The 25,500-nt window shown below is 42.0% G+C and overlaps 1 protein-coding gene across 2 annotated transcripts in view; it reads left to right on the top strand.

Moving 5' to 3' along the window:
- Positions 1 to 25,500, top strand: part of LOC109908600 (copine-9) — a 77,550-nt gene that overhangs the window by 16,801 nt on the left and 35,249 nt on the right. The window contains exons 3-7 of one of the 2 annotated variants that reach the window (XM_031794684.1): positions 239 to 285; positions 5,803 to 5,906; positions 7,466 to 7,505; positions 7,713 to 7,715; positions 9,626 to 9,702. In XM_031794684.1, the coding sequence (XP_031650544.1) occupies positions 239 to 285; positions 5,803 to 5,906; positions 7,466 to 7,505; positions 7,713 to 7,715; positions 9,626 to 9,702 (271 nt within the window). Of the gene's footprint in view, positions 1 to 238; positions 286 to 5,802; positions 5,907 to 7,465; positions 7,506 to 7,712; positions 7,716 to 9,625; positions 9,703 to 14,831; positions 14,971 to 25,500 lie in introns of those variants that run through there. The other variant, XM_031794685.1, reaches the window with a different exon arrangement.

Raw genomic sequence — 25,500 nt, 5'->3', positions numbered from 1 at the left:
CTTATTAGAGAAATCTGTTTTCAGGGAGAATTTAATGACTGTCGTATACTATGCTACCAAATTAGATCTCTATTAGTTTCAATGTTTTGACCTTTTTAAAGCATTTTTATTTTAATAGTTGCTCTACAATGTAGAGAGCTTTGATTTTATGTCTAAATGAAAAACACTCTACAAATGCAATTGGCCCCATGTTCTCAGGTTCTATAGCCTTCTGTCTTCTCTCTTTGTCTCTCTGCAGTGGTTGTGCTGTATGTGCAGGGTATCGGCACCAAAGAGTGGAGGGAGGTGAGTTGAAAATGAAATTCTATTTTCAGCCTTTTTTTCATTCGCGTCTTGACTCGCTGTTCTGTTAAAGGTACTTCTTCATACGATTCGGGGAAACGTAAGAACCTTCCAGACTGAGACTCATGTTGTTCCATCTTCTTCTTTGGTTTTTGGAGCTTATCCACCGTCACTGGAATTAAGGGGCTGTGACGGTCATGGAATTTTGGATGATGGTTGTTGTCCAGCCAAATGACCGCAGTCACTTTAATAACCATTCAAAAGACATGTTCTCTCCTCCTCCGCTGCTGACTGCATGTGCTGCCATACAAATAGAATGGTCATCCCCATTCAAGTCAATGATAGCAGGATGTAAAAGCAGGAAACGTACCCAACAATATGTGCTGTTATTGTTACAATTCAACTCAATTGAGAGGGAACAAGACAGGATAAGATAGGTTCAGGTAGTAAGATGGTGAACAAAATGAGCCAAAGTTTCCCCAGAGGTCTACATTAATCCCAGAGGGATTCATTAAATATTCACACCTACACCATAGCTGATGGGGGATCTCTCTCTTTCTGTCTCTCTTTCGCTCGGCCTACCCGATATTGTCCTTTTCTAGTCTGTCGGCTATCGGCCCTTCTCTGTCGGCTATCGGCCCCTCTCTGTCGGCTATCGGCCCTTCTCTGTCGGCTATCGGCCCTTCTCTTTCGGCTATCGGCCCCTCTCTGTCGGCTATCGGCCCCTCTCTGTCGGCTATCGGCCCTTCTCTGTCGGCTATCTGCCCTTCTCTGTCGGCTATCGGCCCTTCTCTGTCGGCTATCGGCCCTTCTCTTTCGGCTATCGGCCCTTCTCTGTCGGCTATCGGCCCCTCTCTGTCAGCTATCGGCCCTTCTCTGTCGGCTATCTGCCCTTCTCTGTCGGCTATCGGCCCTTCTCTGTCGGCTATCGGCCCCTCTCTGTCGGCTATCGGCCCTTCTCTGACGACTTTGCAGATAGTCCCTCTACATAGCAAAACTGCTGCTATGCCAGCCGCCACAGCCTAAGCCATGAGCACTGCACAATGCAGAGGAATGTCTAGCTGGGAATATCAGCAGCAGCAGCAAGCTAGCTCATTCTCAAAGTGCTCTCTCTCTTTCTCTCTCAATCTGTATCTCTATCTTTGTCTTTTTCTCTCCCTCTCTTTATCTCTCTCAATCTCTATCGCTCCCTCTACCTCTCTTGAATATCCTCTTCTTGCATTTCTTTTGAGAGAACCTTTATCCTAAAGCGCAGAACCAATTTAATCTCTGCCACAGTGCTGACGGTTTTTGTTTGTTTATATATTTAATAAGCCAACACTGCTTGACTAAAGAATGTCATTAAGGGCTTTGTCTGAGTCGATCCCCTTACAGCAAGACGTCTTCCACTACCTTTTTCATTGCGACAGGGCTAATCAAAGAGAGGGCATAATTATAGGGTGGTAGGTAGCCTAGCGGTCAGTGTTGGGCCAGTAACTGCTGGTTCGAAGACCCGAGCCGACAAGGTGAAAAATCTATATGTTCTTGAGCAAGGCACTTAACCCTAATTTGCTCCAGGGGCACTGTCCTATGGCTGACCCTGTAAAACAACACATTGCACAGCAGCTATCCGGTGCCAAATAAAATACAGTACCAGTCAAAAGGTTGAACACAACTACTCATTCAAGGGTTTCTCTTTATTTTTACTATTTTCTACATTGTAGAAAAATAGTGAAGACATCTACTATGAAATAACACATATGGAATCATGTAGTAACCAAAAAAGTGTTAAACAAATCAAAATATATTTTAAATTGAGATTCTTCAAAGCAGCCACCCATTGCCTTGACAGCTTTGCAGACTCTTGGCATTCTCTCAACCAGCTTCATGAGGTAGTCACATGGAATGCATTTCAATTAACAGTTGTGATAATTTGTGAAATGTCTTTCCTTCTTAATGCGTTTGAGCCAAACAGTTGTGTTGTGATAAAGTAGGGGTGGTATACAGAAGAAAGCCCTATTTGGTAAAAGTCCATATTATGGCAAGAACAGCTCAAATAAGCAAAAAGAAACGACAGTCCATCATTATTTTAAGACATGAAGGTCAGTCAATCCGGAAAATTTCAAGAACTTTGAAAGTTTCTTCAAGTGCAGTTGCAAAAACCATCAAGAGCTATGATGAAACTGGATCTCGTGAGGACCGCTACAGGAAAGGAAGACCCAGAGTTACCTCTGCTGCAGAGGAGAAGTTCATTAGAGTTAACTGCTCCTCAGAAATTGCAGCCCAAATAAATGCTTCCCAGAGTTCAAGTAACCGACACATCTCAACATCAACTGTTCAGAGGAGACTGAGGGTATCAAGCCTTCATGGTCGAATTGCTACAAAAAAAGACACTACTAATGGACACCAATAAGAAGAGACTTGCTTGGGCCAAGAAACACGACCAATGGACATTAGACTGCTGCAAAATATGTCCTTTGGCCCACATTTTAGATTTTTGGTTCCGTTTCTTTGTGAGACGCAGAGTAGCTGAACGGATGATCTCCGCATGTGTGGTTCCCACAGTGAAGCATGGATGAGGAGGTGTGATGGTGTGCGAGTGCTTTTCAGGTGACTTATTTAGAATTCAAGGCTCCCTTAACCAGCATGGCTACCACAGCATTCTGCAGCGATACGCCATCCCATCTGGATTGCGCTTAGTGGAACTGTCATTTGTTTTTCAACAAGACAATGACAAAACACACCTCCAGGGTGTATAAGGGCTATTTGACCAAGAAGAAGAGTGATGGAGTACTGCATCAGATGCCCTGGCCTCCACAATCACCCTACCTCAACCCAATTGAAATGGTTTGGAATGAGTTGGACCGCAGAGTGAAGGAAAAGCAGCCAAAAAGTGCTCAGTGTATGTGGGAACTCCTTCAAGACTGTTGGAAAAGCATTCCTCATGAAGCTGGTTGAGAGAATGCCAAGAGTGTGCAAAGCTGTCATCAAGGCAAAGGGTGACTACTTTGAAGATGATATATTTTGATTTGTTTAACACTTTTTGGGGGAGGTTACTACAGGATTCCTGTAACGGTCGTCGTTGCATGAAGGATCAGACCAAAGCGCAGCGTGGTAAGGGTTCATGCTTTTTATTTAAACTGAACACTATAACAAAATAACAAAGAGAATAAACTAATCCGAAACAGTCCTGTCAGGTGCAGAAAACACTAAACAGAAAATAACTACCCACAAAACATAGGTGGGAAAAAGCTACCTAAGTATGGTTCCCAATCAGAGACAACGATAGTCAGCTGTCCCTGGTTGAGAACCATACCCGGCCAAAACAAAGAAATACAAAACATAGAATGCCCACCCCAAATCACACCCTGACCAAACCAAAATAGAGACATAAAAAGCTCTCTAAGGTCAGGTCGTGACAATTCCATGTGTTATTTCATAGTTTTGATGTCTTCACTATTATTCTATAATGTAGAAAAAAGTAAGAAACCCTTGAATGAGTAAGTGTGTCCCAACTTTTAACTGGTGCTGTATATATTTTATATAATCAGCACAGTTAACTTTCAATCCCCAACTACAGACATACGTATGTGTACCATTCATTGAGTGAAGACTCACAAGCCAAATCATATTCCCTCACTTCCCATCTCTCTATTTCTGATTACCACCACATACACTGAGACAAGGGTTGATAAACGATATGCACTTATGTATTTGTTTCTAGCTAACTGTAGCATTGACACACTATAGTGCTGTGCCCTCTTAGTTTCTGTCACTTCCCAGCAATTTCAATCACTTTCTGTTTTATACACAAACATTCCCCACAACGCTCCACTACCCATTAACTAATCGTATCTCAGAAAACAATGCCCCAAAATAGAACAGGTGGAAGTGTCTCAGGTGACGACAGATGGTTCCTTAGTCGATGGATGCCAGGTAGGTAGGGTTCCAATAAACTCCCCTTCCAGGCCGGATAATGGATTGGGAGGGACAGAGTTGATAGCTGGGATTATGTGCGCTGGGCGCTAAGGTCATGAGCCGGGTATTAAAGCAGTGCAGGGATCAATAGCTCATTACTCTGTGCTGTTGGACCATACCAGCCAGGCCCTCTGCCCAATGGGGATTCGTGTCTGGTAGATACAAATGGAGCTCCAGCCCTGGGGCTGGCCGGCTGAGACAGAATCACTCAGACACTCTCGCTCCGTTGGTTTTGTTCTGTCTGAGGAGCCAGCCATTAGAACACAACACTCCCTTAGTTTTGTTCTGATTAGAACACAACACTCCCTTGGTTCTGTTCTGTCTGAGGAGCCAGCCATTAGAACAAAACACTCCCTTGGTTCTGTTCTGTCTGAGTAGCTAGCCATTAGAACACAACACTCCCTTGGTTCGGTTCTGATTAGAACACAACACTCCCTTGGTTCTGTTAAGTCTGAGGAGCCAGCCATTAGAACACAACACTCCCTTGGTTCTGTTCTGGCTGAGGAGCCAGCCATTAGAACACAACACTCCCTTGGTTCTGTTCTGGCTGAGGAGCCAGCCATTAGAACACAATACTCCATTGGTTTAAACCCAGTGGTGATTCTAACTTACTAAGGATGTAGATTAGATCACAGGCTGTATTGGTAATGGCTGTGGCTCTGTGCTGATTATTTCATTTAGAGTACTCAGGATTTGCTGATCATTGTTTTTGAGTTGATCCCAATGTTACGGTTGATGTATGTGGATAATATTGCTAGTGATGTTAAACTTTCATATACTTAGATTTAGAGTGACATTGTGTCATTGATTATATGGCTCATACTGATATCAATTATGGAGTTGATGTTTCCATAGAGGTTCTGTTAGATGAAGTATCACTCTGTAACCCGTGTTTCCATAGAGGTTCTGTTAGATGAAGTATCACTCTGTAACCCGTGTTTCCATAGAGGTTCTGTTAGATGAAGTATCACTCTGTAACCCGTGTTTCCATAGAGGTTCTGTTAGATGAAGTATCACTCTGTAACCCGTGTTTCCATAGAGGTTCTGTTAGATGAAGTATCACTCTGTAACCCGTGTTTCCATAGAGGTTCTGTTAGATGAAGTATCACTCTGTAACCCGTGTTTCCATAGAGGTTCTGTTAGATGAAGTATCACTCTGTAACCCGTGTTTCCATAGAGGTTCTGTTAGATGAAGTATCACTCTGTAACCCGTGTTTCCATAGAGGTTCTGTTAGATGAAGTATCACTCTGTAACCCGTGTTTCCATAGAGGTTCTGTTAGATGAAGTATCACTCTGTAACCCGTGTTTCCATAGAGGTTCTGTTAGATGAAGTATCACTCTGTAACCCGTGTTTCCATAGAGGTTCTGTTAGATGAAGTATCACTCTGTAACCCGTGTTTCCATAGAGGTTCTGTTAGATGAAGTATCACTCTGTAACCCGTGTTTCCATAGAGGTTCTGTTAGATGAAGTATCACTCTGTAACCCGTGTTTCCATAGAGGTTCTGTTAGATGAAGTATCACTCTGTAACCCGTGTTTTTCTTTTCCTGTCTACTGTTTCAGTTTGGCAGAACAGAGGTTATTGACAACACACTGAATCCAAACTTTGTGCGGAAGTTTTTCCTGGACTTCTTCTTTGAAGAGAAGCAGAACCTCCGCTTTGACGTGTAAGTGACCAACCTATCTGTCTCCAACTGGGAAATACCTACTGCTAGGCTAAAAGCCTAAATAAACTTTTTTAGGCTTTATTATAACATCAACATGTTCAAAAGGATATTCAATATCTGCTTTTGACATTTTTACCCATCTACCAATAGTTGCCCTTCTTTGCAAGGCATTGGAAAACCTCCTGGCCTTTGTGGTTAAATCTGTGTTTGAAATGCACTGCTCGACTGAGAGACCTGACAGATAATTTTATGTGTGGGGTACAGAGATGAGGTAGTCATTCAAAAATCATGTTAAACACATGCAACTTATTATGTTACTTTTTTACTCCTGAACTTATTTAGGCTTTTCCATAACAAAAGGGTTGAATACTTATTCACTAAAGACATTTCAGATTTTCATTTGTGATTCATTTGTAAAAATTTAGAAAAACATAATTCCACTTTGACATTCGGGTATTGTGTGTAGGCCAATCAATTTTAAATTCAGGCTGTAACACAACAAAATGTGTAAAAAAAGTCAAGGGGTGTAAATACTTCCTGAAGAACAAGCCTTTTCATTTATCACTGTGATTTAAGTGCTATCTCTATGTCCACTTGGTTATTCTGGTCAGCCACCACACCTCTTAGTCCAGATCAATACTAGAGAAAGATCAGTATGGCTTTTTAATGTAGTCAGTGATACACAGTAGGTTTGGTTGAGCAGTCTTATTCATTATAGACTGTTCTATCTGCTCTTCAAAGTCAGGTAATATGCAACTGCAAAATTCTAGTGTTGAACTGCGAAAAGTATTTTATTTGAATAACTATGGCTACATATGGCTACACTATGGCTACATGTTAGACGTTTGTATCATAGGGATGTGGGGAGAAAATAACGTTTTACATAACTACTGTTAAAGATTGAATTATGCCTTTTAAATGGGTTGTTATCAAGCTATTACTGTGTAGAGCCCTTGCTCCGACGGTTTCAGGTGCTATTATTTAAGCTCTGGAAAATCAATCAAGAATCAATTGCAATGGTTTTGCACTGTGACAAAGCTCTTAGAAACAATCAGTGTGGTTCAGGTGTTAGCAAGGCCAATATTCATTTTTAACAAACTGCAAATAATCAATCAGTCTACTCCAGCATAACAGACACCCTACAGACAGACAGAACTCCCAAATGATGAGACAAAATAAATGTTATGAACCAATGAGCTATTGAGTTTGACCAAGGAAAAAGTTCAGCAAGCATCACAGCCCTGAGGCCCGAGGTAGAGGATTGGCTTCATATCCACAGTGAATAGGACTCAGAGACAGTCTGTCAGCGGTATAGTCCAACAGTCAGTGGATGTTCTAATGTTAGCAAACAGGGAGTATATTCTCAACCCTTCTACCCTGTTTCCCTCCTCCCTCCTGCAGAAACATACCTGTTAAATTCAAGGTTATTTTAGAGATAATTAGATTTGCCCATTTAGTTCGTAAGGAGAAAACGTATCTAATACCTGAACAGGCTATTCACACTGATATAGTTTGTCATTTGGAGTGATTTATACCTAACTATGTTTGGTTTCTTGCAGATACAATGTGGACTCCAGAAGTTCAAATATTTCCAAATTTGTAAGTGTCTCCCATCAGTATATAATGCATCATGTTGTTAATGTTATGTTGTTAATCATGCAATGTTATGCCAATACTGACAGTACAGAGGAAGGATAGTTATCAGAAGGAAGCTTGTTGTCTTTGGATGAATGCAATATTGTATTTTAGATTTGACCTCTGACTGTGTTCTCTTCCCTTTGACCTCAACCAAATACGGGAGAGCAGAAGGTTAGTATCGATGCAACTAGTAAAGACAGTTATTGTTGTAATGTCAGTCATTATGGCATGTCATGTAACGTCTACTGATTTGTATTTCACGACACACATTCATGATGTGAGGTGTGTTTTTTTGCACTCCTGTTTTCGCTTGTCCAATGTGATGTCTGTGGGGTGTTTTTTCTGTTGGCTCAAAACCAAGCAGTCATGTCAACCATAGTCTCATTCAGCCATTCAAAATCTCAGGTAAAGCACTTTGAGAGGAGACTTCAAAGCCAGAGCTACAGTAGGCTAGTTGTTTTTTTAAACAGAATAATGTAGTGCAGGGCTCTCCAACCCTGTTCCTGGATAGCTACCGTCCTGTGGGTTTTCACTCCAACCCTGTTCCTGGATAGCTACCGTCCTGTGGGTTTTCACTCCAACCCTGTTCCTGGATAGCTACCGTCCTGTGGGTTTTCACTCCAACCCTGTTCCTGGAGAGCTACCGTCCTGTGGGTTTTCACTCCAACCCTGTTCCTGGAGAGCTACCGTCCTGTGGGTTTTCACTCCAACCCTGTTCCTGGAGAGCTACCGTCCTGTGGGTTTTCACTCCAACCCTGTTCCTGGAGAGCTACCGTCCTGTGGGTTTTCACTCCAACCCTGTTCCTGGAGAGCTACCGTCCTGTGGGTTTTCACTCCAACCCTGTTCCTGGAGAGCTACCGTCCTGTGGGTTTTCACTCCAACCCTGTTCCTGGATAGCTACCGTCCTGTGGGTTTTCACTCCAACCCTGTTCCTGGAGAGCTACCGTCCTGTGGGTTTTCACTCCAACCCTGTTCCTGGAGAGCTACCGTCCTGTGGGTTTTCACTCCAACCCTGTTCCTGGAGAGCTACCGTCCTGTGGGTTTTCACTCCAACCCTGTTCCTGGAGAGCTACCGTCCTGTGGGTTTTCACTCCAACCCTGTTCCTGGAGAGCTACCGTCCTGTGGGTTTTCACTCCAACCCTGTTCCTGGAGAGCTACCGTCCTGTGGGTTTTCACTCCAACCCTGTTCCTGGAGAGCTACCGTCCTGTGGGTTTTCACTCCAACCCTGTTCCTGGAGAGCTACCGTCCTGTGGGTTTTCACTCCAACCCTGTTCCTGGAGAGCTACCGTCCTGTGGGTTTTCACTCCAACCCTGTTCCTGGAGAGCTACCGTCCTGTGGGTTTTCACTCCAACCCTGTTCCTGGAGAGCTACCGTCCTGTGGGTTTTCACTCCAACCCTGTTCCTGGAGAGCTACCGTCCTGTGGGTTTTCACTCCAACCCTGTTCCTGGAGAGCTCACTATACTGAGAGTATAAAAGGATGTATTTGAATGTTTTTGGAACATTTACTAATATTTTATCATTGCCCCGATACTGCAGAATGAGCCTGAGGAAGTCTATTTCTGGTACGTTTCTCACAACTAAGTGAAATCGAGAAAAAAGTATCTGGACACTTCTATAAGATGGCATTTACATTATAAAAATAGAGATTTGATTTAAAAGAAATAAGTGATCTTGTTCTTTTAGCCTTTTTGATAACGTACCGTATGTCCAGATTATAAAATGAATAGTTTTCATTGTCACAATGGCTCCCAATGTCTTCAACCACTTTGAATAACTTCGGTTTCAACCTGGCATGTGGGATGTCCTAGCTGTATTACATCTTACTCACCACCATCTGAAAGCACTGCACGTACTGTGGTACTGTGAACTGCCTTGCTGTTAGAAACAGGGTTGGGGTCAATTCCATTTCCACTCAGGAAGAACACTGAAATTCTACCTCAAATTCCAATTCTCTTCAATGCTTTTCAATTAGGAAAATTTGGAATTGGAATTTGGTTTACTTCATGAATTTAAATGGATTTGACTCCAAACCTGATCAGACGGGTCATAAGACTGACCCCAGGCTCTCTCCACCAGGACTTCCTGGGTCAGACCTTCTGCACTCTGGGGGAGATCATTGGATCCACTGGCGGGCGGCTGGAGAACAGCTTATCGTAAGTCAAACCCTCTCCCCCATTATCCATCACACCATTACAGGCCTAATGAAGGGACAACTCTGGAATGAGTCTGACCCGTAGTTGACTCTCAATTTAGAGCAATGGTACCTCTCTGGCTGGCTGCATGTGATGGGTCATGTGAATGGTAAAAGGAGCTCGGTCTTGAGGAGGACTATCTGTTTGTGGATTGGAAATGGAGCACAGCGATTTAGATTAACTGTAAATGAAACAACGTTGAGATTTTAATATGCTAATCATCCAAGCCTATTGCATCACTAAGAGACAGAAGCGTGGATTCCCGATGTTCCCCCCGTGCTCAACATCAAATCATCTTGTAATCAACTTCTTGATAGGGTAATTTGGCATTTTCTAATACTTTCAGCAATCAACAATAAGGTGCCGTTTGTGCAGAGTGCATTTATTTTATGAGTTAATCAGATGGAAAAATGGTAATTGCAGAGTAGAAGCTAAGTTGTTCAGTGCACATTTCTTTCAGACTTAGCGTTTCTCAGCTCTTTGTCTGTGTAGTCAAATAGATGTTCTGTATTTTTGGAGGCATTTGGAGAGACACATACACAACATGTGTAAATACCATGTTTTCTTCATCAGGAACAGACCTCTTAAAAACAGAGGCCAGTCATTGACATTACTCCATCACAATGAAAGGTCTCGCTGGCCGTCTTGACCCAATTCTCTATGTATTTGTTTCAAGCTGATCAAAAAAACACAAACCACTGTTTTCACATGTTGAGTTTAAATGTAGCACGTGAAACAATTTTTTCACATATGTTCAATTCAGTAGCGGTGCGTGGATAAAATCACTGAGGAAGACCAGCCAAGCCAGTAAAAGAAAAGCCATATTACAACCTGTGTTGTGATAATTGTGTTGTTTGCTCTATAACCTGTTAGTTCATACACCACTGTGGCCAAAAGTTTTGAGAATGACACAAATATTAATTTTCACAAAGTCTGCTGCCTCAGTTTGTATGATGGCAATTTGCATATACTCCAGAATGTTATGAAGAGTGATCAGATGGATTGCAATTAATTGCCCCTCTGAGTCCCTCTTTGCCATGCAAATTAACTGAATCCCCAAAAAACATTTCAACTGCATTTCAGCCCTGCCACAAAAGGACCAGCTGACATCATCTCAGTGATTCTCTCGTTAACACAGGTGTGAGTGTTGACGAGGACAAGGCTGGAGATCACTCTGTCATGCTGATTGAGTTTGAATAACAGACTGGAAGCTTCAAAAGAAGGGTGGTGTTTTCTCTGAATCCCCTTTCCGATTGTTTGGGGCATCCGGAAAAAAGCTTGTCCGGAGAAGACAAGGTGACCATTCATGTGTGGGGTTGCTTCTCAGCCAAGGGAATGGGCTCACTCACAATTTTGCCTAAGAACACGGCCATGAATAACAAAATGGTACCAACACATCCTCCGAGAGCAACTTCTCCCAACCATCCAGGAACAGTTTGGTGATGAACAATGCCTTCCAGCATGATGGAGCACCTTGCCATAAGGCAAAAGTGATAACTAAGTGGCTCGGGGAGCAAAACATCAATATTTTGTGTCCATGGCCAGGAAACTCCCCAGACCTTAATCCCATTGAGAACTTGTGGTCAATCCTCAAGAGGCGGGTGGACAAACAAAAACCCACAAATTCTGACAAACTCCAACCATTGATTATGCAAGAATGGACTGCCATCAGTCAGGATGTGGCCCAGAAGTTAATTGACAGCATGCCAGGGCGGATTGCAGAGGTCTTGAAAAAGAAGGGTCAACACTGCAAATATTGACTCTTTGCATCAACTTCATGTAATTGTCATAAAAGCCTTTGACACTTGTGAAATTCTTGTAATTATACTTCAGTATTCCATTGTAACATCTGACAAAAATATCTAAAGACACTGATGCAGCAAACTTTGTGGAAATGAATATTTGTGTCATTCTCAACTTTTGGCCACGACTGTACAATAAGGCCATGACAACAAAAAGACAACAGTCACACAGTGGCAGAGTAAATTGAACTACAAATGTGTTTCTTTCATAAAAGAAAACTGAGAGCAACATCTGTCCGGTGAAGTCCACGAAGCAAATATTGCAAGTAAAAAAAGAAATGTTGACTTGCGCTACTTGTAGACTAGTTGAACGCCAATGCCATCCTCCTCTCTTTCATTTTGGCATAACAGTCCATTGCTCTGTCATACAGTACTAGGCTACTTATTGAAGTTCAGTCATCTCAGGCCAGTGGCACAATATATACATTTATGGCTCGAACAAATCACCATCATAATCCTTGGCCTGTACAGAGAATTAAGTCAAAACCACAAGTCCAAATCCCCATCTCCATCCATGTCTTAGGAAAAGTCAGATTTAACAAGCTAGCTACTGCACGATATCAACACAAGGACACTACAGACATGTTTTCTGACAACAATGACGTTTTGCTTAGGATGGGATTGATTGGTGTGAAGCCAAAATCCAAACTGGCCTTCCTTGAGGAATTTTGTTGCAACAGGACAAGCCACAGTTGAGCTAAGCTCAAGGCTGATTGGCTATATATTTTATAATTTTGTTTATCATGGGAGGCCAATGCTTGCTGGCATCAATTAGTCAAATGAAACATGCCATACTCTTTTGGTCCAGACATGTTCCAATACATGGGCAACACGTACTGAGACAGCTCTGATACATGGGCAACACGTACTGAGACAGCTCTGATACATGGGCAACACGTACTGAGACAGCTCTGATACATGGGCAACGCGTACTGAGACAGCTCTGATACGTGGGCAACGTGTACTGAGACAGCTCTGATACGTGGGCAACGCGTACTGAGACAGCTCTGATACGTGGGCAACGCGTACTGAGACAGCTCTGATACGTGGGCAACGCGTATTGAGACAGCTCTGATACGTGGGCAACGCGTACTGAGACAGCTCTGATACGTGGGCAACGCGTACTGAGACAGCTCTGATACGTGGGCAACACGTACTGAGACAGCTCTGATTATTTCTCCGGTGAGATTCAGCCACTTGCAAATTGACAGAAAATTATGAAAACACAGAGAGAGACGAAATAAACTATTTGATCATTATTATTGGTAAAATATTTGAGGAACTCTGGCTTCCTTTCGCACAATGAATACACACTGCTCATTTTAAATTTAGAGTTCACATGTTAACACATCCTTTTGCAAGTTCACATGTGACGTGTAAGAACTGTTCACGTGTAAGAACTGCAAATGTGGAAATGGCATTGCATTTTCACATGTGAAAAACCTTTCAATGTGAAACTTCCACATGTGATTGTTACCTTGTACTTGATTGATGAATTTAGGTCACCAATTATTAAGGAACTCTCCTCAGCTGGTTGTCTAGGTCTTAATTGAAGCCACTAGGCCCACTGTGGAATGAATATGGTTTTGTAATATACTTTTTGTATTAAGTTTCCTTTCCAGCAGCATAGCACCCTGCATCCCATCCCTGTTTACCTCTGAAGTTAAACAGGGTTGGTTCTGGTTGGTCCCTGGATGGGAGACCAGATGTAGCTGAAAGTAGTGAACAAAAAACATGTGAAACTTCATGTGTCCAAAAACCATGTCTGTCTGTCTGTCTTAAATAAGGGATTCCCATACAGCCATCTGGTGTGTGTGTGTGTGTGTGTGTGTGTGTGTGTGTGTGTGTGTGTGTGTGTGTGTGTGTGTGTGTGTGTGTGTGTGTGTGTGTGTGTGTGTGTGTGTGTGTGTGTGTGTGTGTGTGTGTGTGTGACAGAGACACACACACACTCCTGTATGTGTTTTACATGTCTGTTAAAACAGCCTCAAACACACATCCTCTCAGTGTTGACTTTATGCCACACACTCCCCTCAGTGAGAGGAGGAGAAGAGCCTGGCCATGGCCTCTGCGCGGCAGTGGGCGTATTTTTGTAGGTCACTGTTTTTAGAACGGGGTAGCACGCTGTGGAGGAAGAAGCACTTCTCTACCACTTACCTGTTGGTTTCTATGGTAACCGAGGGTGACTGTTAGCTTCCCTAAAAGGATGATTGGGCAAATACACCTCATTTTCCCATTTTAGAAGATAAGTGCTTTACAGGTCAATGCAAACTGGTTGTATTTTTATTTGTAAAATGTGGTGTGGAGAGCATACCCCATGCTTCACACCTGCTGTGAGTTTGCATCCACGTGATCACTCACTCTCGCACACACAATTTTGGAGATAATTGCACGCCAATGCAGACGCATTAGATTAGTGGATATGATGCAGTCCATATATAGCTAAATAATAATATCCTAATCATGTAGGTGCAGACCTGACCACTGTAATTGAGGTATCGCTGTGGATTATTTATATATTTTACACTTTACACCAAGAATAACACTCCCCTATGTATTCATTTGGACAGTGAAACTAAAATGTATAATTTGCCTCACCTTCAGCATTTGGGATTTCGAAATTATTAAAATGTTTTCATATGAGGCAACAGTACAGAATGTCACCTTTTTTATTTGAGGGTATTTTCGTACATATCTGTTTTACTGTTTAGCACTTATGTATCTAGTGAAGGTGTGAAGGTAAAGGTGAAGGTGTCATAAGTATTTGGACAAATTCACTTATTTGTATTAATGTAGTCAATAGTTTAGTATTTTGCTTGTGTCAATACAAACTTGTTGGTTGCATTTGCAGTTTGTTTTGATTGTGTTTCAGATTATTTTGTACCCAATAGAAATTCATGATAAATATTGTATTGCGTCATTTTGGAGTCACTGTTATTGTAAATAAGAATATAATATGTTTCTGAACACATGAATGTGGATGCTACAATGATTACAGATAATCACGCATTGTGGAACGGGTATAGGGGGTATGTGAAGTGTGGAGGGGGTATGTGAGGTGTGGAGGGGGTATGTGAGGTGTGGAGGGGGTATGTGAGGTGTGGAGGGGGTATGTGAGGTGTGGAGGGGGTATGTGAGGTGATGAGGGGGTATGTGAGGTGATGAGGGGGTATGTGAAGTGATGAGGGGGTATGTGAAGTGATGAGGGGGTATGTGAAGTGTGGAGGGGGTATGTGAAGTGTGGAGGGGGTATGTGAAGTGTGGAGGGGGTATGTGAAGTGTGGAGGGGGTATGTGAAGTGTGGAGGGGATAGGAGGTATTGGAAGTGTGGAGGGGATAGGAGGTATTGGATGATAAGGGCTACCACTTGTTACTAAGAGGACACCACCTGTCTGTCTCATGCACAAACATGCTGAGTCATGCCAGCCAAGTAAGTTATTATGTCTACAGCTCGTCTTTGTGGCGTACTTTAACTACAGCTCATCTTTGTGGCGTACTTTAACTACAGCTCGTCTTTGTGGCGTACTTTAACTACAGCTCATCTTTGTGGCTTACTTTAACTACAGCTCGTCTTTGTGGCGTACTTTAACTACAGCTCGTCTTTGTGGCGTACTTTAACTACAGCTCGTCTTTGTGGCGTACTTTAACTACAGCTCGTCTTTGTGGCTTACTTTAACTACAGCTCATCTTTGTGGCGTACTTTAACTACAGCTCGTCTTTGTGGCGTACTTTAACTACAGCTGGTCTTTGTGACGTACTTTAACTACAGCTCGTCTTTGTGGCGTACTTTAACTACAGCTCATCTTTGTGACGTACTTTAACTACAGCTCATCTTTGTGGCGTACTTTAACTACAGCTCATCTTTGTGACGTACTTTAACTACAGCTCGTCTTTGTGACGTACTTTAACTACAGCTCGTCTTTGTGACGTACTTTAACTACAGCTCGTCTTTGTCTAATTACTTTGGACATTTTGGGGGATTTCATTTTCAACATTTACGTGGCAGACTTTTCAGGACCGTAAGTCCAGTCTATAAATGCAGACCGTACAATAGTGCTAGGTAAAGTTGGATTGACTTTTCTCATAAATCATTCCTCATGTTGTTAATGTGTCATGTACATGGAAGTTAGGGAACTCTGTTCTCCCTAAGTGTGTCACAGACATCCCACTGTCTCCTTGTCAGCCACAGAATGCAGGGACCATCTCTGATTCAGTTGGCAGAGAAAAGAGCAGTCTCATAAAGATGTGCCAGTATTCTGCTTCATCCCTCCGTCTGAATCTGGGGCATGGTCCTGAAATATTGAGGACTGTTGACTCTAGACGGGCTCACACATCCTAAAGTTTGTATTCGACTCCTTTGGGTAAGGCCAGCTGCAAAGATGGAACAAGGCAGGCAAATACATGCATAATGAACTAGGTGTTCTTTAATGGCTACCTTGTAATGCGTCCACATCTGTCATTCTCTACTTCTTGTGGAATGCAATTCAAAATACATAGGGTTTTGTTTTGCCATAATTGTAAGTCTATTGTTAATACAAATACATGTTTTGGACTTTGATCTGCGTAGTACAGTGTAGACAATACGTTGCAATAGAAACAGCTCAGAAATAGATATCTATGGGATCAGCTTAAGAGTATACTGAAGCTCAGAGAGGACATATGAATTAAAAAAAGAATTCCCTCGTAAATGTCGATCACAACTTTTTACCTCATGATCACGACATAACAAAATATGTTTTGTCGAGATCACAAGAAACTCTATAAATAGGAGTGTACGTATTGATGATAGATAGACAGTATGGCTGAGGCGGCAGAGCCCACAATGGATCAGCTCCCACGTTTTTATTGATTGTTACACTAAGGGATGGTACATTTCATGCTGACATAATTCATTCATTTGTGTTTAGAGCTCATTATCTGTTAATAAGTTAGAATGTAAGCAAGTTAAATGTCATTTACCTAGCGCTCTTGGGAGAGCTAAGCCCTCGTGGGGCATTTAAGCCCTAAACAATGCCTGACAGGCAGTTCTGTCTCCCAGGCTGTGTGCCACCCCCAAGACCACAGCCAATGACATGCAAGCCACAACGCAGCTAACTTGGCTGGTCTTGTGAGCGAGTGAGCTAGCTAGGCAGTCTTGTCAGCTAGCTAGCTTGTTGGTTATGCTGTTTGTTATCTTGCATAACTGATAAATACAGTATATAATTGTATGGAGTGGGTGAGCTCCATTCCTGACAGGCTGATAAGATTCCGTTTTAGCCTCAGACCTGGATCAGATTCAGTAGCAGCCTCAGAGGCTGAAAAGTCAGGATTGTTTCATAGAAAAAGCTCCTTGCAGGCAGTCAGTGAAGTTTTAAGAAAGTTGAAGCTCATTTACGGGCATTTCTATACTATTTAAAAACTCTAAAATTGTATTTGGAGAACAGAAAAAACAAGCAAAACTGGACCTCAGACATTATCACATTGACTGAGGTGAATGAAGCTACAGCAACCAATCTATAAACACATAGCCTATTAGCTATACAATTAGCCACTACACATTTACTCACATTAACTCAACATTGGAAATGAAAAAACTATCATTTAAATTGTGCAGAGGGATCTGTTAGCAGAAAAAGTATTGTAAATAAGGTCTGATTCAGCTGTTTTTATCTCAATATCAAATCATTTAAATGTTGCTAAGACTGTCTGGGAGTGGTCTGAAAACTAGCTGTTATTGGAAGAGAGGTTTGGAACTCTTTTTCTTATTGGTCTATTGACTAATTTACTACTTGGTGATGTCACAAGGCCGGACAAAACTCCATCCCACCAAACAGGTTGAAATTTCAGGCAGCCTTTTCAAACAGCTCTTACACTAGAAGAGCATTATCATAAAAACATGAGTTTGCTTTACAGAACTGTTTTGGGGTTGCAGTTTTAACAGCTAATTTGCTGCTATTCTACACGTTTTGCCATGGGGTGGGTATACTTTTTTTGCACTGTTAAAGCTAATTTAATACAATTGTACACATTTTCCTTGACTTATGCCATGTTAATATAATATCTGAGTAAGAGTGACTAACTAAATCAATGGGGGCCCCCTGGAGGTCAGGGCTCCTGGACACATGCCCCGTGTGTCCGGTCGGTAACTCAGCCAAGATTACAACAAGTTTAGATAGCTGGCTAGACTAACTAGACTCATTTACCAATCTAAAATGTTTTTACTGATATGGGCTAACTGTCAGTGAGTGACGAGAGAAACTACTGATGTACAACTATAGTCATCATGGTATCTCTGTGCATTCAATCTGCCATTAATAAAATCAGTGGGGTAAAAAGTACCTAGTGTCATACTTGAGTAAATGTAAAGATGCCTTAATAGAAAATAACTTGAGTAAAAGTGAAAATCACACAGTAAAATACTACTTGAGTAAAAGTATTTGGTTTCAAATACACTTAAGTATTAAAAGTAAAAGTGCAACTCATTTTTAATTTTTTTATTTAAGGATAGCCTGGGGCACACTCCAACACTCAGATTACATTTACAAACAAAGCGTAGTCCTCCAGATCAGAGTCAGTAGGGATGACCAGGGATGTTCTCTTGATAAGTGTGTGAATTGGAATATTTTTCTGTCCTGCTAAGTACTTTTGGGTGTCAGGAAAAATGTATGTAGTAAAAAGTACATTATTTTCTTTAGGAATGTAGTTGAGTAAAATTAAAAGTTGTAAAAAAAAATGTAAACAGTACAGATACACCAAATAACTACTTAAGTAGTACTTTAAAGTATTTTTACTTAAGTACTTTACACCACTGGATAAAATGCAATTGTGTTCGTTGTTTGTAGATTATGCCTGTAGATTATTTGTTGTTTGTAGATTATGATTATGCCTGTAGGTTATTCTACAATATGTAGCCTAGTACTGTATGACAGAGCCATGGACTGTTATGCCAAAATGAAAGAGAGGAGGATGGCATTGGCGTTCAACTAGTCTACAAGTAGCGCAAGTCAACATTTCTTATTTTACTTGCAATATTTGCTTCTTGGACTTCACTGGACAGATGTTGTTCTCAGGTTTCTTTTTATGAAAGAAACGCATTTGTAGTTCAATTTACTCTGCCACTGTGTGTGTGACTGTTGTCTTTTTGTTGTCATGGCCTTATTGTACAGTCGTGGCCAAAAGTTGAGAATGACACAAATATTAATTTCCACAAAGTTTGCTGCTTCATTGTCTTTAGCCCATGAAACTTAGCCCATGAAAAACAGCCCCAGCCTCCTCCACCAAACGTTACAGTTGGCACTATGCATTCGGGCAGATACCGTTCTCCTGGCATCCGCTAAATCCAGATTTACATCCGTCGGACTGCCAGATGGCGAAGCGTGATTCATCACTCCTGAGACCGTGTTTCCACTTCTCCAGATGCTTGGCATTGCGCATCATGATCCTAGGCTTGTTTGTGGCTGCTTGGTCATGGAAACCCATTTCATGAAGCTCCCGGTGAACAGTTCTTGTGCTGACGTTGCTTCCAGAGACAGTTTGGAACTCGGTAGTGAGTTTTGCAACCGAGGACAGACCATTTTTACTCTCTACGCGCTTCAGCATTCGGCGGTCCCGTTCTGAGAGCTTGTGTGGCTTACCACTTTGCGGCTGAGCCGTTGTTGCTCCTAGACGTTTCCACTTCATAATACCAGCACTTACAGTTAACCGCGGCAGCTCTTGCAGGACAGAAATTTGACGAACTGACTTGTTGGAAAGGTGGCATCCTATGAAGATGCCATGTTGAAAGTCACTGAGCTCTTCAGTGAGGTCATTCTACTGCCAATGTTTGTCAATGAAGATTGCATGGCTGTGTGCTCAATTGTATACACCTGTCAGCAATGGGTGTGGCTGAAATAGCCAAATCCACTAAATTTGAATAGTGTAGCTTGCTAGCTAGCTCATAAAACTAGCCAAGTTAGCTGTGTTTTTCCTTGCATGCGATTGGCTGTGTTCTTTGGGGCGGCACACAGCCTGGGAGACAGAACTGCCTGTCAGGCATCGTTCAGGGCTTAAATGCCCCACGACGGCATTGCGATCATATGGCTCCTTGATGATGTGGTTATCGTGCATCTGAACAAATGAATGGATTGTACTTTCGACCAAACAACCTTTGTTATGTAGTGATCATGAGAAATACTGTAAGTCGTGATCTCGACATAATGATGCATTTGTATTTATTTATTCAAATGTCCTCTCTGGACTTCCGTAATAATAGGTTGCCTACCTGTTGCTACTCTTGCCATTCCATTTGCCTTCAGACTGGGGATGGGAGTGACAGGGAGGAGATTATGTTTCTGAAGGACATTCTCTCCCAGGTCTAATCACATTGAGACGTGGTGGGCCTTTAGCTAACAGGATTTCTGCCCCGGGGCTCTGTTGTCTGCTATGACATAGTTAGACGATGTGTCCTGTTTTCTGCTGCTGCTGCTGCTATGACTTCCGTTACCAAGGAAACTTACGGTCATTTGTTATTTCCTCTCCATATCCAGATACCATCAGGATGGTGGAGACAGAACGCTCTGTTTTTCACTAACTGTTCTATTTCCTCCACAATTTACTGCCATTACTCACCATGTGTTATACAGTGCCTTCAGAGATGTATACCTCTTGGATGGATTTAATCGATGTTTTTGCTCACCCATCTACACACATATGTTTACAAATACATTGAAAATTAAATACAGAAATATATGTTTTGCACACCTGGATTGTACAATATTTTCCCATTATTGTTTTTTAAATTCTTCAAACTCTGTCATGTTGATTGTTATTCATTGCTAGACAGCCATTTGCAAGTCTTGCCATAGATTTTCAAGCAGATTTAAGTCAAACTGTAACTAGGCCACTCAGGAACATTCAATATCTTGGTAAGCAACTCCAGTATAGATTTGGCCTTGTGTTTTTAGGTTATTGTCCTGCTGAAAGGAACATTTTGTCTCCCAGTGTCTTTTGGAAAACAGACTGAACCAGGCTTCCTCTAAGATTTTGCTTGTGGTGTGTATTTGTGGATGCCTAGGGAAGCCAGGCTTCCCCAAAATATGTTCCAAAAAATGACAAATACATAATTTCATTACTCTCTCTGTGTTTTATCATTTTCCTGCAATTCGCAAGAGGTTGAATGTAGCTCACCAGAGAGAGCGAAACAGCGCCCCTCAGGCCTAGATGAGTTACACATACAGAGACTATCTGATGCTGTCTGGTCAAAAAGAGTATGACATTGTTGCCAACCGTCTTATTGAATGCAAGGGAAGCCAGCCAGCGAGCATTTGGCCTCCCTTGATCTGTTTTTTAAATTAAATAATAGCCAATCTGCGTTGAGCTGAACTGTGATTATTTTAGCCAGGTAGCCTATTACAACAAAAACATAGATTGTTTCGTCAACATGAAGGAGAGGAGGATGGCATTGGCGTTTCCCTACAAGTAGGGTGAGTCAATATGTTTTCTATAGTACTTGCACGAACGCACACAGACACACAAAGACAGACACAGAGAAATCAGAACCATGGACAGCCAAATCATATTTAGCTTACGTTGGTTGGACTAAATTGTTTTTGGTGTCTTAGTTGTCGCTGAATTAGACTAAGCAGAGGTGATTTGATGATGTTGAAATGGTGTTGAAATAGTGGAGGCAGAGCCTGTTGTCTTTGTGACTTGTGGTAACTCTCCCTGGGTCTAAATCATAGTTGATAATTAGTCCAAAAAATCTAAAACATGAACTTGCTTGACCCTGCTGTAGGTCATGTAACTGTTTGTTACATGCAATATGCTTTGTGGACGTCACTGGACAGAGGTTGCTCTCTGGTTTAGGCCTAAATATCACGGTCGCAAGGCATATGAACTAACAGGTTATAGAGCAAACAATGCAATTATCACATAGGTTGTAATATGGCATTTTTTTTTTTTCTGGCTTGACTTCCCCACTGATAATACCCACACACCGCTGCTGCTATGTTTATAGCTATATTCCATTTCATTTTGTCCTAAAAAAACTCCCTCATCCTTGCCAATGACAATCATACCCATACATGATGCAGCCACCACCATGCATGAAAACAATCCGTGTTGTATTGGATTTGCCCCAAACATAACATTTTGTATTCAGGACAAAAAGTTAATTTCTTTGCCACATTTTTTGCAGTATTCCTTTAAGCGCCTTGTTGCAAACAGGATCCATGTTTTTGAATATTTTGAATCTGTGCTTGAAATTCACTACTCGATTGAGGGACCTTACAGATAAGTGCATCTGTGGGGTACAAAGATGGGGTAGTCATTCTAAAATCATATTAACCACTGTTGTTGAACACGGAACGAGTCCATGCAACTTATTATGCGATTTGTCAAGCACATTGTTACTGTTGAACTTATTTATGCTTGCCATAATAAAGGGGTTGAATACTTATTGACTCAAGATATTTCAGCCTTGTATTTTTTATTCATAAAAAGAAAGTGCTAACAAAATTCCACTTTGACATTTTGGTGTATTGTGTGTAGATCAGTGACACAAAATTTCAATTTTATACATTTGAAATTCAGGCTGTAACACAACAACGTTTGGAAAAATGAAAAAGAGGTGTGAATACTTTCTGAAGGCACTGTATAACACCTCATAGTTAAAACAGAGGTTTATAATTATAATGAGGGGTGTCCATTCTCGGTCAGAATTGGAGACTGGAATAGTATTGCACCGTGTCACCTCTTTAACTCAGTGAGGACTCTCTGAGATTGTACATGGTTAGATTAGAAAGAGATGTGGTGAGAGGATGAGCTGCACCAGGGGAGAGTCTCAATAGCATTTCCTTAATTCCTCTCATCCTTCTCAAAATCCATTTGATGAGAAAGTCAGAGGTCCCTACTAATGACTGGCGGAGAGGAGTGGAGAGCTGTGGAGTGAGATGCAGCTAGCCCAGAGTGACCCAGGTTTATTCAGCAGTCCACCTTCACTGCACAGTAATTGACCAGCTTGCAGGGTTGACCTTGCAAGCCCCTAACTGTCGCATAGCCTCTCACTTATCTTCTCTCACACGCTTTCACGCTTCATCCCATTCTTACACTTCTCTCCTCTCATCTGCTCTGGCTTTCATTATCCTCGCTCTCATTCACTTGGTGAATCCACTGAGTTGAATGGAAGTAAAAAACAAAGCATTAACCTTGATGTGATGGCAACTTCATTAAAGCAGAACAAAAAAGTAAATGCAGCTGTGTGAATGTGCTATGCAGTATGGGTTGAATACAGCTGTGTGAATGTGCTATGCAGTATGGGTTGAATACAGCTGTGTGAATGTGCTATGCAGTATGGGTTGAATGCAGCTGTGTGAATGTGCTATGCAGTATGGGTTGAATACAGCTGTGTGAATGTGCTATGCAGTATGGGTTGAATACAGCTGTGTGAATGTGCTATGCAGTATGGGTTGAATACAGCTGTGTGAATGTGCTATGCAGTATGGGTTGAATACAGCTGTGTGAATGTGCTATGCAGTATGGGTTGAATGCAGCTGTGTGAATGTGCTATGCAGTATGGGTTGAATACAGCTGTGTGAATGTGCTATGCAGTATGGGTTGAATACAGCTGTGTGAATGTGCTATGCAGTATGGGTTGAATGCAGCTGTGTGAATGTGCTATGCAGTATGGGTTGAATGCAGCTGTGTGAATGTGCTATGCAGTATGGGTTGAATACAGCTGTGTGAATGTGCTATGCAGTATGGGTTGAATACAGCTGTGTGAATGTGCTATGCAGTATGGGTTGAATACAGCTGTGTGAATGTGCTATGCAGTATGGGTTGAATACAGCTGTGTGAATGTGCTATGCAGTATGGGTTGAATGCAGCTGTGTGAATGTGCTATGCAGTATGGGTTGAATGCAGCTGTGTGAATGTGCTATGCAGTATGGGTTGAATACAGCTGTGTGAATGTGCTATGCAGTATGGGTTGAATACAGCTGTGTGAATGTGCTATGCAGTATGGGTTGAATGCAGCTGTGTGAATGTGCTATGCAGTATGGGTTGAATACAGCTGTGTGAATGTGCTATGCAGTATGGGTTGAATGCAGCTGTGTGAATGTGCTATGCAGTATGGGTTGAATACAGCTGTGTGAATGTGCTATGCAGTATGGGTTGAATACAGCTGTGTGAATGTGCTATGCAGTATGGGTTGAATGCAGCTGTGTGAATGTGCTATGCAGTATGGGTTGAATACAGCTGTGTGAATGTGCTATGCAGTATGGGTTGAATACAGCTGTGTGAATGTGCTATGCAGTATGGGTTGAATACAGCTGTGTGAATGTGCTATGCAGTATGGGTTGAATGCAGCTGTGTGAATGTGCTATGCAGTATGGGTTGAATACAGCTGTGTGAATGTGCTATGCAGTATGGGTTGAATACAGCTGTGTGAATGTGCTATGCAGTATGGGTTGAATGCAGCTGTGTGAATGTGCTATGCAGTATGGGTTGAATGCAGCTGTGTGAATGTGCTATGCAGTATGGGTTGAATGCAGCTGTGTGAATGTGCTATGCAGTATGGGTTGAATACAGCTGTGTGAATGTGCTATGCAGTATGGGTTGAATACAGCTGTGTGAATGTGCTATGCAGTATGGGTTGAATACAGCTGTGTGAATGTGCTATGCAGTATGGGTTGAATACAGCTGTGTGAATGTGCTATGCAGTATGGGTTGAATACAGCTGTGTGAATGTGCTATGCAGTATGGGTTGAATGCAGCTGTGTGAATGTGCTATGCAGTATGGGTTGAATACAGCTGTGTGAATGTGCTATGCAGTATGGGTTGAATACAGCTGTGTGAATGTGCTATGCAGTATGGGTTGAATACAGCTGTGTGAATGTGCTATGCAGTATGGGTTGAATACAGCTGTGTGAATGTGCTATGCAGTATGGGTTGAATACAGCTGTGTGAATGTGCTATGCAGTATGGGTTGAATGCAGCTGTGTGAATGTGCTATGCAGTATGGGTTGAATACAGCTGTGTGAATGTGCTATGCAGTATGGGTTGAATACAGCTGTGTGAATGTGCTATGCAGTATGGGTTGAATACAGCTGTGTGAATGTGCTATGCAGTATGGGTTGAATGCAGCTGTGTGAATGTGCTATGCGGTATGGGTTGAATGCAGCTGTGTGAATGTGCTATGCAGTATGGGTTGAATACAGCTGTGTGAATGTGCTATGCAGTATGGGTTGAATGCAGCTGTGTGAATGTGCTATGCAGTATGGGTTGAATGCAGCTGTGTGAATGTGCTATGCAGTATGGGTTGAATACAGCTGTGTGAATGTGCTATGCAGTATGGGTTGAATACAGCTGTGTGAATGTGCTATGCAGTATGGGTTGAATACAGCTGTGTGAATGTGCTATGCAGTATGGGTTGAATACAGCTGTGTGAATGTGCTATGCAGTATGGGTTGAATGCAGCTGTGTGAATGTGCTATGCAGTATGGGTTGAATACAGCTGTGTGAATGTGCTATGCAGTATGGGTTGAATGCAGCTGTGTGAATGTGCTATGCAGTATGGGTTGAATGCAGCTGTGTGAATGTGCTATGCAGTATGGGTTGAATGCAGCTGTGTGAATGTGCTATGCAGTATGGGTTGAATGCAGCTGTGTGAATGTGCTATGCAGTATGGGTTGAATGCAGCTGTGTGAATGTGCTATGCAGTATGGGTTGAATGCAGCTGTGTGAATGTGCTATGCAGTATGGGTTGAATACAGTCAGACTTTTCATCCCAGCGTCTGGAATTAAAGTCTGAAGGAGTTCCTTCTAAACTCCCCAGTGGTATTTATGCTCCACACTGTCAACAAACAGTTTCGTTTAATAAGACCACGAGTCGGGCTTTTATCGCTCAATCTAATTCATACTGATTGATAAACAACTTCATCCATAGGCACTTTTGATAGACTTAAAACAGCTGCAAATGATTGAGATATTAAACTGTCACCAACAA

The sequence above is a fragment of the Oncorhynchus kisutch genome, linkage group LG17 (assembly GCF_002021735.2).
Source record: "Oncorhynchus kisutch isolate 150728-3 linkage group LG17, Okis_V2, whole genome shotgun sequence".
Lineage (NCBI taxonomy): Eukaryota > Metazoa > Chordata > Actinopteri > Salmoniformes > Salmonidae > Oncorhynchus > Oncorhynchus kisutch.
The sequence above is the reverse complement of the archived record's forward strand: the minus strand, read 5'-3'. Positions and strand labels throughout refer to the sequence as shown.